This window comes from Bufo gargarizans, chromosome 2 (genome assembly GCF_014858855.1).
Source record: "Bufo gargarizans isolate SCDJY-AF-19 chromosome 2, ASM1485885v1, whole genome shotgun sequence".
Classification (NCBI taxonomy): domain Eukaryota; kingdom Metazoa; phylum Chordata; class Amphibia; order Anura; family Bufonidae; genus Bufo; species Bufo gargarizans.
The window spans coordinates 593,157,855-593,175,507 of record NC_058081.1 but is presented as its reverse complement, the minus strand read 5'-3'; the positions used below and the strand labels follow the sequence as shown (position 1 = coordinate 593,175,507).

Sequence of the window (17,653 nt, the reverse complement as noted above, 5' to 3'; positions counted from 1 at the left end):
GCAGCTCTGGGACTAGCCAATTTGACGCACATCCCTTGCTTGGCGCATGTGCTGAATTTGGTGGTGCAGAAGTTCATTCACAACTACCCCGACATGTCAGAGCTGCTGCATAAAGTGCGGGCCGTCTGTTCGCGCTTCCGGCGTTCACATCCTGCCGCTGCTTGCCTGTCTGCGCTACAGCGTAACTTCGGCCTTCCCGCTCACCGCCTCATATGCGACGTGCCCACCAGGTGGAACTCCACCTTGCACATGCTGGACAGACTGTGCGAGCAGCAGCAGGCCATAGTGGAGTTTCAGCTGCAGCACGCACGGGTCAGTCGCACTACAGAACAGCACCACTTCACCACCAATGACTGGGCCTCCATGCGAGACCTGTGTGCCCTGTTGCGCTGTTTCGAGTACTCCACCAACATGGCCAGTGGCGATGACACCGTTATCAGCGTTACAATACCACTTCTATGTCTCCTTGAGAAAACACTTAGGGCGATGATGGAACAGGAGGTGGCCCAGGAGGAGGAGGAGGAGGATGAGGAAGAGGGGTCATTTTTAGCACTTTCAGGCCAGTCTCTTCGAAGTGACTCAGAGGGAGGTTTTTTGCAACAGCAGAGGCCAGGTACAAATGTGGCCAGCCAGGGCCCACTACTGGAGGACGAGGAGGACGAGGATGAGGAGGAGGTGGAGGAGGATGAGGATGAAGCATGGTCACAGCGGGGTGGCACCCAACGCAGCTCGGGTCCATCACTGGTGCGTGGCTGGGGGGAAAGGCAGGACGATGACGATACGCCTCCCACAGAGGACAGCTTGTCCTTACCCCTGGGCAGCCTGGCACACATGAGCGACTACATGCTGCAGTGCCTGCGCAACGACAGCAGAGTTGCCCACATTTTAACCTGTGCGGACTACTGGGTTGCCACCCTGCTGGATCCACGCTACAAAGACAATGTGCCCACCTTACTTCCTGCACTGGAGCGTGATAGGAAGATGCGCGAGTACAAGCGCACGTTGGTAGACGCGCTACTGAGAGCATTCCCAAATGTCACAGGGGAACAAGTGGAAGCCCAAGGCCAAGGCAGAGGAGGAGCAAGAGGTCGCCAAGGCAGCTGTGTCACGGCCAGCTCCTCTGAGGGCAGGGTTAGCATGGCAGAGATGTGGAAAACTTTTGTCAACACGCCACAGCTAACTGCACCACCACCTGATACGCAACGTGTTAGCAGGAGGCAACATTTCACTAACATGGTGGAACAGTACGTGTGCACACCCCTCCACGTACTGACTGATGGTTCGGCCCCATTCAACTTCTGGGTCTCTAAATTGTCCACGTGGCCAGAGCTAGCCTTTTATGCCTTGGAGGTGCTGGCCTGCCCGGCAGCCAGCGTTTTGTCTGAACGTGTATTCAGCACGGCAGGGGGCGTCATTACAGACAAACGCAGCCGCCTGTCTACAGCCAATGTGGACAAGCTGACGTTCATAAAAATGAACCAGGCATGGATCCCACAGGACCTGTCCGTCCCTTGTCCAGATTAGACATTAACTACCTCCCCATAACCATATATTATTGGACTCCAGGGCACTTCCTCATTCAATCCTATTTTTATTTTCATTTTACCATTATATTGCGATGCTACCCAAAGTTGAATGAACCTCTCCTCTGCCTGTGTGCTAGGCCTAAATATATGCCAATGGACTGTTGCAGTGGTGGCTGACATGAAGCCTGATTCTCTGCTATGACATGCAGACTAATTCTCTGCTGACATGAAGCCAGATTGTCTGTTACGGGACCTCTCTCCTCTGCCTGGGTGCTGGGCCTAAATTTATGACAATGGACTGTTGCAGTGGTGGCTGACGTGAAGCCTGATTCTCTGCTATGACATGCAGACTGATTCTCTGCTGTCATGAAGCCAGATTGTCTGTTACGGGACCTTTCTCCTCTACCTGGGTTCTGGGCCTAAATTTATGAAAATTGACTCTTACAGTGGTGGGTGACGTGAAGCCTGATTCTCTGCTATGATATGAAGACTGATTCTCTGCTGACATGAAGCCAGATTGTCTGTTACGGGACCTTTCTCCTCTGCCTGGGTTCTGGGCCTAAATTTATGAAAATTGACTCTTACAGTGGTGGGTGACGTGAAGCCTGATTCTCTGCTATGATATGAAGACTGATTCTCTGCTGACATGAAGCCAGATTGTCTGTTACGGGACCTTTCTCCTCTGCCTGGGTTCTGGGCCTAAATTTATGAAAATTGACTCTTACAGTGGTGGGTGACGTGAAGCCTGATTCTCTGCTATGATATGAAGACTGATTCTCTGCTGACATGAAGCCAGATTGTCTGTTACGGGACCTTTCTCCTCTGCCTGGGTTCTGGGCCTAAATTTATGAAAATTGACTCTTACAGTGGTGGGTGACGTGAAGCCTGATTCTCTGCTATGATATGAAGACTGATTCTCTGCTGACATGAAGCCAGATTGTCTGTTACGGGACCTTTCTCCTCTGCCTGGGTTCTGGGCCTAAATTTATGAAAATTGACTCTTACAGTGGTGGGTGACGTGAAGCCTGATTCTCTGCTATGATATGAAGACTGATTCTCTGCTGACATGAAGCCAGATTGTCTGTTACGGGACCTTTCTCCTCTGCCTGGGTTCTGGGCCTAAATTTATGAAAATTGACTCTTACAGTGGTGGGTGACGTGAAGCCTGATTCTCTGCTATGATATGAAGACTGATTCTCTGCTGACATGAAGCCAGATTCTCTGTTACGGGACCTCTCTCCTCTGCCTGGGTGCTGGGCCTAAATTTATGACAATGGACTGTTGCAGTGGTGGCTGACGTGAAGCCTGATTCTCTGCTATGACATGCAGACTGATTCTCTGCTGACATGAAGCCAGATTCTCTGTTACGGGACCTCTCTCCTCTGCCTGTGTGTGTGCTGGGCCTAAATATATGCCAATGGACTGTTGCAGTGGTGGCTGACGTGAAGCCTCATTCTCTGCTATGACATGCAGACTAATTCTCTGCTGACATGAAGACAGATTCTCTGTTACGGGACCTCTCTCCTCTGCCTGGGTGCCGGGGCCTAAATATCTGAGAATGGACTGTTCCAGTGGTGGGTGACGGGAAGCCAGATTCTCTGCTATGGAACCTCTCTCCAATTGATTTTGGTTAATTTTTATTTATTTAATTTTTATTTTAATTCATTTCCCTATCCACATTTGTTTGCAGGGGATTTACCTACATGTTGCTGCCTTTTGCAGCCCTCTAGCTCTTTCCTGGGCTGTTTTACAGCCTTTTTATTGCCGAAAAGTTCGGGTCCCCATTGACTTCAATGGGGTTCGGGTTCGGGACGAAGTTCGGATCGGGTTCGGATCCCGAACATTTCCGGGATGTTCGGCCGAACTTCTCGAACCCGAACATCCAGGTGTTCGCTCAACTCTAATTGTGAGTTCACTCGCAAATCTAATGAAAGGATTACCTGCCTCCACTTTGCCATAGTGTCACTGTCCTTACAATATTTGCCCTAAGTTTACAAGGGCCGGTTATTGTATTAACGCTTGTTCCAGATAATTGCTAAAATGCTCGTTCATCTGGTGAAAGCATTGTTGATGCGGCAAAATCATTGTCTCTGCACAGCAGATTGTACGAAGTAAAAAAAAAAAAATATCTTCTGCTCAGAATCATGGAATCTGTATGGGGACGAGCAATTGTAGTAGCGATAACTCTCCTCTATATACAGACGTGATTGCTGCATGTAAATGCTGCTCTCATCGCCGCAGTCGGGTATTTATCGGGAACATTCAGCTCGTTCCCAATAATTGTCTGTGCATCGACCCATGTAATGGGGCCTTTAGTGTGTTTCTGTAGCCAGCCTCAAATCATTAGTGAAATATTCATAAGGCAGATAAGTATTGAGCATTTCTTTTCCCTCCTGGAACGTTTTCCCTGCGTCATAAAACTGACCTGGTGAGTAGGAGAACCTGTAAGCTAGCAATCAGGATAGTGCCTCTGGTCCTGTAAAATGGATTTGTTTTCTCATGATAAATTCTTTTTAATATCCTTGTATGCATTAAACAGTTTCAGAGTGTGATCTTTGACTTGGACACATTTTCTATTTGAAAGTGGCAATATGGATATGTAGCTCCAGAGGGAGGAGGGGGAAGTCACAATATGTACGGACAGAGGCCGGCTCACACGCCGCTATTCCTAATGAGTGCCAGATATTACCAGTATAGATTTGGATATAAGTAAAGCCCTCACTTGGGGGAAAAGATTCTAATACTGATTGAGGATGATGGGAGTAAATTTCACACCCACATGATTGTATGTTTAACCACATGGGAATTCTTAAGATTTCAAACAATAACCAGAAGAAAATGAAATAAATTCTTTAAGGCATATTAAAATGTGAAAAATTGGTTTCTTCTGTGCGGAGACTGGACTGAACCACTGAAAGTTGGTAAATTTTACTAAAGCATTTCTAGTTCTTAGCCGCTGGAGGGAAATGTATTACTAAATGTCAGGCGGATGAATGAATGGACATTGTTGACATCCATATGCACTAATACAGAATATGGAACAGAGAGTAGTCTTGGTGATATAACCCATTTATTTCAATGGGGCTGCAAAAGATGGCAGCACTCCGTAGTTCCGTTCCGCGGACTCGCTGAAAAGATAGAGCATGTCCTGTTCTTGTCCAATAGGCATCTCTATCATGTATGGTCCGCAAAATGCACATGGCCAGTGTCTGTGTTTTGCGGATCCGCAATTTGCAGACGGCAAAACACTTGCGGAATGGACCCTAAACCACAAAGAATGGACCCTAAATCACAATGTGTGAATGGACCCTAAACCACAAAGAATGGACCCTAAATCACAATGTGTGAATGGATCCTGAACCACAAAGAAAAGCAGTAACATGGATTTAATATTAATGGGGCTGTCCAGAATCCGGAAATCATTGCTGCTTTCTTTCACATATGTCCACAGATTCTATATACTTTTGCAGATTTGTCACCTATTAGATCTAAGCTGCAAAACCAGACAGAGCCTGCGGACTGGTATGGCACGGTTTATACAGTATATGGAAGAAAGATATGTTTTGCAAATCCTGGACAACCCCTTTAAACACACATTTTTCTCAGTATATAGCTTGGCTCCTAAAAGCTGAATAAGACTGGTCGAAAATATTGATGTTGGGGTACTTTAACACTTGCGTTGCCGGGACTGCCTGCCGGATCCGGAAATCCGTATGCCAATGGATAGTATTTGTATTTTCTCTGGCCAAATACCATAACGCTGGGTTCACACCTGAGCGTTTTACAGCGCGTTCCTACGCGCTGTAAAACGCACAACAGGCAAGAACCAATGATTCCCTATGGGAATGGTTCTCACCTGGGCGTTTTACAGCGCGTACGATCGTGCTGTAAAACGCCCGACGCTCAAACAAGTGCTTGAGCTTTTTTTTTGGGCGTTTGTCGCGCGTTCCCGCACATAGAAATTCGGGAACGCGCGACAATGTGTGAACGCCAGTCTCTGTATGCGCGATTGTAAACGCCCGTACAATCGCGCATACAGAGCGCTCGTTTCAGAACGCTCAGGTCTGAACCCAGCGTAAGAGGGACTGAACTGATGCATCCTGAACGGATTGCTCTTTATTTAGAATGCATTAGGATTAAACTGAAGCGTTTTTTTTCCCCCCGTGACGGAACTCAATACCGGAAAACTTTAACACTAGTGTCAAAGTACCCTTAGCGTTTTCTTGCATGATAATTTCTGAAACATGGCAATATAGTCTGTTGCAAAAATCTGATTAGGTGGTAATATGCTTGTGTGTACCAGGGAGATTTGCTAATGAAAATGCACCAGAACTCTGTTTGCGTCCATGCTTTGCATCACATATATGTAGGGGATTCTTCCAGAGCCATTTTCCAACTTGTATGATCAGGGGACTTGGCTTATAATGCTAGAAAAATATTTGCAGTGTAATTCTTGGGTTAAATAAGCTGAGTTGGAGTAAGGGCTCATGCACATGACCGTATTTTATTTTTGCAAAAAAAAAAAACAACTGAACACACACATACAAAAAATACGTTTGTGTGCATGAAAGCTGGGAGGCTAAAGGTGCTCCAGATTTATCATCTGACATCAGATACTGTGATAAATCTGGCACCTTCTTAGACAGTCTAGTTTTGGTTTACACCATAACCATTAGGCTACCTGCACGCACACCTTGCGGATTACACACAGTTTTTTCATGTGGAAAAACCGCAGTGTAATACAGTACCAGCAAAGTGTATGAGATTAGACCAATCTTGTGTACATTTTTCTTTTTAGTTTCATGCTGAAATTAAATTAGCATGTCAGTTATAGGTGTGTGGATTAGATCTGCGGGCAATACAGCATCAAGTCCTCAAAAAAAACCACAAGTAACGCATGCAAAATTGGTGCAAAAACACACAGGATTTCTGTTGGCCCACAGCGATATGCAGGTAGCCATAGTCTGCATTAAAGAAGGCCTGTCACCACAATTTGACAATATAAGGCTACTTTCACACTTGCGTTCAGAGCGGATCCGTCTTGTATTTGTACAGACGGATCTGCTCCTATAATGCAAACGATGGTATCCGTTCAGACGGAACCGTTTGCATTATATTTCACTTAGACTAAGTACAATTTGTATTCAGATTGGATCCGTCCAGACTTTACATTGACAGTCAATGGGGAGGCGGATCTGTTTGAAAAATGCACCATATTGTCTCACCTTCGAACGGATCCGCCCCCATTGACTTCCATTGTAACTCTGGACGGATCCGTTTGCCTCCACATGGCCAGGCATCCGTCTGCTAAGCGGAGCGGAGGACAGACGGTGCCAGACTGATGCATTCTGAGCGGATCCGCATCCACTCAGAATGCATTAGGGCTGGACGGATCCGTTCGGGGGCGCTTGTGAGAGCCATCAAACGGAACTCGCAAGCGGAGCCCCGAATGCTAATGTGAAAGTAGCCTAAACTGCTTACATGGCGCTCTAGCACAACTACACAAGATTCCAATGGTATCTTTCTTGTATTCTTCTGACTTTCACCAGCTGAAAAAAGTTTTATTTATATGCAAATGAGGGCTTGCAAGTGCCCAGTGGCGTGGTTCTTGTTGTAGGTGCCCAGGCTGCTCTGCCTTCTTTTCCCCTCCCCTGCCTCTTGCTGGTCCCGACCTGTAAGGCCATTTCATTATCCCAAGTACCGGCCGAGATCCGGCACGTGTGCCGATTTAGCGCTGGCCTGGACGTGCACACTGCGATGCCCATTGTGGAGAGCGGCATCGCTTCATGTTGTGCGTTGGCAAATGGCGCGAAACGAGCGGCGACGGAGCAGAAGGAAGCAAGCAGGAAGACTGGAGGCAAGCAGAGCGAGAGAGAGGTAAGTATATCCCCATCGCAGTGCGCATGCTGGTGGTGAACTGCAGTGCGCAGGCTGGTGGTGAACTGCGCACGCACCGGATCTCGGCCGGTACTTGGGATGACTAAACGGCCTTACAGGACGGAACCAGAAAGGCTGGGGAGGGGAAAAGTAAGCAGAGCAGCCTAGGCACCTACAACAAGAACCCTGCCCCTGGGCACTTGCAAGCCCTCATTTGCATATAGATAAAACAAAAAAAAAATCATCCGGTGAAAGTCAGAAGAACGCAACAAAGGTACCATTGGAATCTTGTGTAGTTGTGCTAGAGCGCCATGTAAGCAGTTTGTATTGTCAAATTTTGGTGACAGACTCCCTTTAATAAATCTGCCTCAATGTGTTATATGGTGTTTCTACTGTGCGCATAGTAATTATTCTCCTCCTTTCCTTCCAGCTGGAGAAAAAGCAGGTTGTTCCTCCTTTCAAGCCTCAGATCACAGATGACTATGGTTTGGAGAACTTTGACACTCAGTTTACCAGTGAACCAGTTCAGCTTACACCGGATGATGAGTATGTACAAGATGAAAAATGATGGGGTCATTTATCAAACTGGTGTAAAGAAGAATTGGCTTAGTTGCCCATAGCAACCAATCAGATTTAATCTTTCATGGCTCCTTTGAAAGGTGGAATTGGTTGCTATGGGAAACTAAGCCAGCTTTAAAATACTCCTGAGGCTCCCAAGTTCCACAAGCGCACGGGTACACAGATATTCAACTGGCAGGTAGCTGGTCCCTCTCACCCAGTCAGCGGAATGCATGTGCTAACGTCTTAAAGGGATTATCTGGGAATATATATTTATGACCTTTGCCCTGGGTAGGTCATCAACATCAGATTGGCGGGGGTCCGACACACGGGACTCCTGCTGATCAGCTGTTCGAAGGGGCACTCAGGGCATTTTAACGTGTTGTAAGGCTACCTTCACACTAGCACTTGTACCCATTATAATGGCAGTGCCGGAAAACAGAGAGATCCATGTTCCCTGCCAGATGTACAAGCGCTCGTGTGAAACTAGTGTAATGTCTTTAAAATGCGGTTGTTCGTTTTCAATTTTGGATAGAAAGAAATACTTTACATTTATTTGCATTATGTATGTATCAAATACCATTAATCTATCAAATCAATTATATATATTTTTTTTTTTACAGAGATGTAATAAAACGAATAGACCAATCGGAATTTGAAGGCTTTGAGTATATTAACCCATTGCTGCTCTCCACTGAAGAGACAGTATGAAGGACTGAGATATTTATGGACAAACCACACGATTGATCCCGAACTTGTATCCCTAACTACAGTATATGCATGCGAGGCTGGAAACTGATGCCAGGTTCTTAGTCCAGATCAGCACTGCAGGATTTGCTGCTGAAAATCATCTACAGCGGAGACGCTTCTAGTGGATCTCTTCCTGCGTAGTAGCTGCTCTCTACATGAGGAGATGGCTTTCCGGCTCAGTTACACAAGGGATTTCACTTTTTGTGCCTGCCTATTTGAAGGGTCTACAGTGTATGTAAATTCCATCTGAGGGCGCCTGTATGGAAGAGCTGTTTTATTTCAGGCAATCATGTAAGCAAGCCGCTTCCATTAGTGCATTAGATGCTCTGTGCTGCACTCCGCTGGGAAAAAAAACTAAAGGAGAAAGTAAAGGCTTTGGCAGCATCTGGAATATAGTGACTTTCTCCTCCCATCAGCAATGTGGCACTTGTCAATCTGGGTAATAAATAAAAGTTGTTACACTGATTATATACAAGATTAATGTTGCCCCGGCACCTATACGAATGAATTGCACTGGTAATATTACAAGAGTAGATTAAGACGATTTGGACTTTTTCTAAAACAAAAAATCACAGTGATTTTGCACTTAAACTAAATCTACAACCAACGTGGTGCAGTAAAGGCAATAAAAAAAACAAAAAAACAATTTGTTGGGAGGTGAAATAACAAATTTGCACATTTGAATGGCTTTCTGGAAATCCACAATGTAATGTGCCTAATTCTTAGCTTGTAGTTGTGTGACATTTTGCTATTTGAACAATTCCAATGCAGTATTCCATGCAGAGACCCGCCCAGCCATAGGTCCTGGTAACAACATATCCCTATAGCCTTAACAGGTGGAATCGAAAAATCTCCTAATCACTTCTAATGCGTTTCCCTCATTTCTCGTCCTAATCGAGCACACATTTTCCACATGTTGGCTACTTGATTCGTTTTATAGCTGCAGTTTGGAGGTAGAGGTCAAGACACCCAGAGACTTGAGCCCATGCCACCACAAGTTATATTTCCACCTAAGCTTCTACTGGCAAATGTGTGATTGCTGATTTACACCAATGTCTTAACTTATGAGGCAAAATAAACTGCTTCTTGATCATTTATCTGGGGTCTCGCTTACATAAAATGTTACGGTCATCAGATCTAATTTACATGATTATTTGTGGCATAAGAACAAAATAACATTCCATACGAATGCCCCAAATATTTCAGTCATTTAAACAATATAAAAGCACACGCTGACAACTGTAAAATAAATAGAAGCATTGAGAATACATGGGAGTTGAACATCTGACACACTTAACATATACTGACTTGTGGCCACCAGTCCTCAGCACATTCCAGATTCACTATCCTCATAAAGAAAAGAAATAAAAAAATCATTGACCATTTACTAGCTACTAAGTTATTTAAAAAAGTATTTAATCACGAGACCTGTGATCGACCCTCCTCCGAACAACGTTTGATGTCTGCTGAATTTACAAATCCATTTTGCCGTTTGGTAAACCAGGGGGCGAGCTCTGTAACTCCATGTATCAGACCAAATGATATACTGCATCAGGGACGGGAGCAAAGATTTGGTCCTGTGTAACGTCTCGTGCGTGGATTTGGTGAAGGATGAATTACAGGTTCTGTATATTTGCTGACCATTTAACACCGAGAAAAACACACTACTTGATTTTATACATTTAATTTAAGGCATTTAAAAATGTTCCTGTGTTGCCAAATAGTTTTGTTGCTCATATGCAAGTGTATGAAAAAAAATGTTTTGTTCACAATGAAGGGGAAATTTTTTTATATATATATTAAAAAAAAAAAAGGACTTGTTTTATAAATTCAAGAAAATGAAGGCTGTAATTAACTGTGGTTCTGGTGGTTGACTAATATATGAAGAATATGGCTCTGGTAATTATCTAGTCGTCTTATTTGGAATAGTAAATGAACATTACAGCTAATTTAATGATTGTAAAACAGTAAATATGTTCTTGTAGTTTTGTAAATTTCAATGACCTTACGACCTTGCTGACTAAGTTAATTGTGCAGACGATGGTATACTAATCCATTAAACAATTAAGATCATTTATATTCTTGCACATTAAAAGACTTTATTGGACAATAAAAAGACTGTGTTCCTTTATATATCTGACTGAAGTAGGCCCATCTCATTCATTTTCTATGTCTGCGCCTCTACATAACTTCAGCTACTCTACCGCCAGATATGGGGGTTATTAAGACTGGTGTCTAAAATGCCAGTCTAAATAAATGACCCCCTTAGTTTTTATTAACTCAATGAGGGCAGCATAAAATAGTGACAGAAATGCGGATTTCGGCGATGTGTCACTCATGAGCTAAAAGTAAGTGGTTGCTGAGAACCAGAGTCATAATCATTGCAGCAGGGCTTGAAAAGAGTTATATCTACCTGAGAAGAGTCCTGGTTATTCATAATCTCCTGCTCTCTCGCCCATCTGCTGATGACTGGCAGTTCTCTCCTAGGGAGAAAACTAGGTAGAAGCCTGTCAGTCATCAGCAGGTGGGCAGGAGAGCAGGAGATTATGAAAAACCATGACTCTTCTCAGGTGGCCGTGACTCTTTTCCAGGCCCAGTCTGCAATGATTGTGATGTTGGTTCTCGGCAACCACTTAATTTTAACTTTTAAATGACAGAGCGCTGAAATCAACTCACCTGTTAGTATGGGCAGCATAAAGTTGATGCCAGATTCCCTTTAAAGATGTACCCTATGTCTGTGTGTTGTAGAGCTATGTATGTATGTAGGTGTGTGTGTGTATATATATATATATATATATATATATATATATATATATATATATATATACAGGTCCTTCTAAAAAAAATTAGCATATTGTGATAAAGTTCATTATTTTCTGTAATGTACTGATAAACATTAGACTTTCATATATTTTAGATTCATTACACACCAACTGAAGTAGTTCAAGCCTTTTATTGTTTTAATATTGATGATTTTGGCATACAGCTCATGAAAACCCAAATTTCCTATCTAAAAAAATTAGCATATCATGAAAAGGTTCTCTAAACGAGCTATTAACCTAATCATCTGAATCAACTAATTAACTCTAAACACCTGCAAAAGATTCCTGAGGCTTTTAAAAACTCCCAGCCTGGTTCATTACTCAAAACCGCAATCATGGGTAAGACTGCCGACCTGACTGCTGTCCAGAAGGCCATCATTGACACCCTCAAGCAAGAGGGTAAGACACAGAAAGAAATTTCTGAACGAATAGGCTGTTCGCAGAGTGCTGTATCAAGGCACCTCAGTGGGAAGTCTGTGGGAAGGAAAAAGTGTGGCAGAAAACGCTGCACAACGAGAAGAGGTGACCGGACCCTGAGGAAGATTGTGGAGAAGGACCGATTCCAGACCTTGGGGGACCTGCGGAAGCAGTGGACCGAGTCTGGAGTAGAAACATCCAGAGCCACCGTGTGCAGGAAATGGGCTACAGGTGCCGCATTCCCCAGAAACAGCGGCAGAAGCGCCTGACCTGGGCTACAGAGAAGCAGCACTGGACTGTTGCATGTCATTCGGAAATCAAGGTGCCAGAGTCTGGAGGAAGACTGGGGAGAGGGAAATGCCAAAATGCCTGAAGTCCAGTGCCAAGTACCCACAGTCAGTGATGGTCTGGGGTGCCATGTCAGCTGCTGGTGTTGGTCCACTGTGTTTTATCAAGGGCAGGGTCAATGCAGCTAGCTATCAGGAGATTTTGGAGCACTTCATGCTTCCATCTGCTGAAAAGCTTTATGGAGATGAAGATTTCATTTTTCAGCACGACCTGGCACCTGCTCACAGTGCCAAAACCACTGGTAAATGGTTTACTGACCATGGTATTACTGTGCTCAATTGGCCTGCCAACTCTCCTGACCTGAACCCCATAGAGAATCTGTGGGATATTGGGAAGAGAAAGTTGAGACGCAAGACCCAACACTCTGGATGAGCTTAAGGCCGCTATGGAAGCATCCTGGGCCTCCATAACACCTCAGCAGTGCCACAGGCTGATTGCCTCCATGCCACGCCGCATTGAAGCAGTCATTTCTGCAAAAGGATTCCCGACCAAGTATTGAGTGCATAACTGAACATAATTATTTGAAGGTTGACTTTTTTTGTATTAAAAACACTTTTCTTTTATTGGTCGGATGAAATATGCTAATTATTTTAGATAGGAAATTTGGGTTTTCATGAGCTGTATGCCAAAATCATCAATATTAAAACAATAAAAGGCTTGAACTACTTCAGTTGGTGTATAATGAATCTAAAATATATGAAAGTCTAATGTTTATCAGTACATTACAGAAAATAATGAACGTTATCACAATATGCTAATTTTTTTAGAAGGACCTGTATACATACACACAATGTATGTGTATTTATTTTTTCTGTTGTCTAAACCTGGAGTGCATCTGTTTTCACCTCACAATAAGTGGTCTGATACTAGTGTAATTGAGCCCTAAGGTTCTTCAGAAACTGGTTTTAGATGTCTGAAAAAAGATCACACTTTTCTCCTAAACCATTTTTGTATGCCACATGCCTTATTTCTCTAATATTTGTTTTAAAGGGGTTGTGCCATGATTTATGTAAAAAATTTAAATTAGACCTCATATAGTACACGACAAACTCTAACACAGATAGAACCAGCCCTGGACCTCACATGGATCCAGAGATCTCCATTCATTGCTGTGCTCAATTTATTTCAGGCTCAGGGGTTGTCCTTTCTGTTGCAGCTCGTTCCTCTATACCTGACAAAGCTTTTAACAGAGGATATGGCTGGTGGCAATTGAAGATTTAAACTAAACGCATGTGACCACGTGAGGTGGATGGAGAAATAAGGAAAAGAGCAAGCAGCAGGTGGCGCTTGTGGACAGATTTTATTGTATAACTCAGTGGCTATACCACAGGTCAATAATGCCTGTACAAGCGTCAGACGCCCACACCGGCCATTTTACTCTCTAAAATGCACTGTGTGCAATGAACGGCACAGGCAGTACAGCAATACTGCTGCTGCCTGAAATATCCAATAACAAAGCTCCATACAGTAAGGAGCTTTGTTATTTGCAAGGAAGCTGCCGATTTGTCAGTTTCTATAAGATGCCACACTATTCAGTGCACTGCTGTGGAGGAAGACTTGCTGCAAATGTACCACAGTACTTTACTGGCTATAATTGCCTGCTGTGCCCTCCAGACCATGCACATAGAGGTCACACTATATTTTTTCCGGAAGAGTAAAAATATTACTGTTACCATTTTTGAGAATTTTAGTGAAGGAGGAGTATGAAAGTCTACGTTGGAGGCTCCATTCAGGGCCTCTGTTGCAGATCTGTCAAAAAGACTGGACCCAAAAAGTCTTGCATGTAGGACTTTTATTTTGTCTGGTAAAAAAAAAAAAAAAAAAGGCAAGAAACTGAATTGACTCCATCATGGTCTGCATCTGTTCAGCTCTGTTCCTGTCAGGCTGGGTTCACATGATTATTTTGTCATAGATTTAATGTACACAAAAAACATATATATGTTAACGGATGCCTCAGACAGATGACATACTGTGGCATCTGTCACCATAGAGTTCCATTGTTAAAAAAAAATAAAACATGGAACACTACACTTTCCTATCCTACAGTCATGCCTCTGAAGGAACCCAGGGCCCACTGCATCTGGTCTCACAATGGGTCTGAGGATCTCATTTCAGAACCTAATGGCAGTCAGGGTACCATCTGGCTAGCACATGGAGGGCGGTGCGGCCCTCCAAAGAAATGGCTCCCCACACTATTGCTGACCCACTGCCAAATTGGTCATGCTGGAGGATGTTGCAGGCAGCAGAACATTCTCCACGGCGCCTCCAGACTCACAGGGCCCCAATGTCGAATCTTGATGTTCTCTGGCAAATGCCAATCGCCCCGCATGGTGTTGAGCTGTAAGCACAACATCGACTCGTGGATGTTGGGCCCTCATGTTTCTGACAGTTTGAGCAGACACATGGATATTAGTCATTCTGCAGGGTTCTGGCACTGCTCCTTCTGTTCCTCCTTGCAGAAAGGAAGAGGTAGTGGTCCTGCTGCTGGGTTGTTGCCCTCCTACGGCCCCCTCCACGTCTCCTGGTATCTGCTCCATGCTCTGGACATTGTGCTGACAGACACAGCTAACCACAGCTCACATTGATGTGCCATCCTGGATGAGCTGCACTACCTGATCAACCTCTGTGGGTTGTAGACACCCCCTCATGCCATCTCTAGGGGTGAGAGCAATGACCAAATGCAAAAGTGACCAAAACAATAGCCAAAAAGGATGAGAACAGAGAAGTGGTCTATATGGTCACCACCTACAGAACCACTCCTTTATAGGGGTTGTCTTGCTAATTTCTACCTGTTGTCTGTTTAACCCTTTCATGACCAAGGGTCATTGATGCCCCAGTGTCCAGGTCAAAATTTACAAATCTGACATGCGTCACTTTATGTGGTAATAGCTTTGGCACACTTTTACTTATCCACGCCATTCTCAGATTGTTTTCTCGTGACACATTGTACTTCATGATAGTCATATATTTGAGTCAATATATTTCACCTTTATTTATGAAAAAATCCAAAATTTAACCAAAATTTGGAAAAATTCACAATTTTCCAAATTTCAATTTCTCTGCTTCTAAAACAAAGTCATACCTAATAAAATATTTATTACTACTTTATGCTGGCATCATTTTGGAAATGTCATTTTATTTTTTTAGGACGTTAGAAGTTTAGAAGCAATTCTTACAATTTTTAAGAAAATTTCCAAAACGCACTTTTTAAGGACCAGTTCAGATCTGAAGTCACTCTGTGGGGCTTACATAGTGGAAACCCCCATAAATGACCCCATTGTAGAAACTACACCCCTCAAGTTACTCAAAACTGATTTTACAAACTTTGTTAACCCTTTAGGCGTTCCACAAGAATTAGGAAAATGGAGATGAAATTTCTAAATTTCACTTTTTTGGCAGATTTTCCATTTTATAATTTTTTTTTCTTTAACACATTGAGAGTTAACAGCCAAACAAAACTCAATATTTATTACCCTGATTCCGCAGTTTACATAAACACCCCACATGTGGTCGTAAACTGCTGTACGGGCACACGGCAGGGCGCAGAAGGAAAGGAATGCCATACGGTTTTTGGAAAGCAGATTGTGCTGGATTGGTTTTCTGAACGCCATATGTTTTATATTTTTCTGCCGATCGTCTTGTGCAGGGGCTCGTTTTTTGCAGAAAGAGTTTAGGTTTTTATTGGTACCATTTTTGGGTACATAGGATTTTTTGATCATTCATTATTACACTTTATGGGGCAAGGTGACCCAAAAATTCTGTTTTGGAACAGTTTTCATTTATTTATTTTTAGAGCATTCATCTGAGGAGTTAGGTCATGTGATAGTTTTATAGAGAAGATCGTTACGGACGTGGCAATACCTAATATGTATACTTTTTCTTATTTATTTAAGCTTTACACAATAATAGCATTTCTGAAACCCAAAAAATGATGTTTTAGTGTCTCTATAGTCTGAGAGCCATAGCTTTTTTATTTTTTGGGCGATTGTCTTAAATAGGGCAAAAAAATTTGCGTGACGAGGTGACTGTTTGATTGGTACTATTTTGGGGGTCATAAGCCTTTTTGATCGCTTGCTGTTACACTTTTTGTGATGTAAGGTGACAAAAATAGCTTTTTTGGCACTGTTTTTTTTATTTTATTTTTATGGTGTTTATCGGACGGGGTCTATCATGTGATATATTTATAGAGACGGTTGTTACGGACACGCTGACACCTAATATGTGTATTTTATTTTTTCATAGGAAAAGGCAATTTCTTTTTTTAATTTACATTTTTATTTATTATTTTCACTTTTTTTTTTAAGATCCAGTGGGGCTGATAGTTGTACTATACTTTGCAATGCTCTTGCATTCCAAAGTATAATACTTCCAGATGTCCTGTAGGTGGCAGCACTGGACACCTTTCCATGGCAACCATCAGGTGCTGCAATCACAGCGCTGCAGCCCCGATGGTTGAGAGAGGGAGCTCCCTCCCTCTGTTAACTCCATGGATGCCGTAACCGTGGCATCTATGGGGTTACAGGAGAGTGTCAGCATAGAGCTGACACTCTCTGCTGATGGCGGCGGCTCAGTAATGGATATTGAGGGAGGCTGGGGCAGGAGGGGCGGCTACAAAATGACTGCATGGGGCGGACCGCATCAGGGCAGCTAGGAGTTGAGCTGCAGGCGGCACAAGGGGGGGCACAGCCACAGATCGGGGGGTATTACGAGGACACATTACCCGATTTCATGCTCTGATCTGCAGAGCGCAGATCAGAGCATGAAACCGGCATTTTTTCACTGCCGCGATCCGATTGGTTAGTCTGCACAGACTAACCAATTGGATCGATTGCCGGCAAGGGGCCACTCCGATTGGTCCCTTGCCGGCATTACTGCACTGTATGCCGTCGGTGACAGCATACAGGGCAGGGGCAGAAGCTTTAATCCAAGCGAAGAGCTGCCAGAACGTTTATATACGTGGAAGCTGCACGGGGAATGTGCAGCTATCACGTATATATACAGATTGCGGTCGGGAAGGGGTTAATTTGCTCAACAGCAGGAGAAATTTATTCACAATCAGTGTTGCTTCATAACTGGACAGGTTGATTTCACAGAAGTGTGATTGACTTGGAGTTACATTGTGTTGTTTAAGTGTTCCCTTTATTTTTTTGAGCAGTGTATTATTACGTGACACAACCCTTTTAACCACTTCAGCCCCGCTAGCTAAAACCCCCTTCATGACCAGGCCACTTTTTACACTTCTGCACTACATTACTTTTACCGTTTATCGCTCGGTCATGCAACTTACCACCCAAATGAATTTTACCTCCTTTTCTTCTCACTAATAGAGCTTTCATTTGGTGGTATTTCATTGCT

General features: G+C 43.7%; 1 protein-coding gene across 3 annotated transcripts in view; it reads left to right on the top strand.

The window, feature by feature from the left end:
• PRKCZ (protein kinase C zeta) overlaps window positions 1-10,821 on the top strand; it is a 260,333-nt gene extending 249,512 nt beyond the window's left edge. For all 3 annotated transcript variants that reach the window (XM_044281869.1, XM_044281871.1, XM_044281870.1), the window contains 2 exons: window positions 7,834-7,949; window positions 8,585-10,821. In XM_044281869.1, the coding sequence (XP_044137804.1) occupies window positions 7,834-7,949; window positions 8,585-8,672 (204 nt within the window). In that variant the 3' untranslated portion in view covers window positions 8,673-10,821. The remainder of the gene's footprint in view (window positions 1-7,833; window positions 7,950-8,584) is intronic.
• The last annotated feature ends 6,832 nt before the right edge of the window (window positions 10,822-17,653 follow it).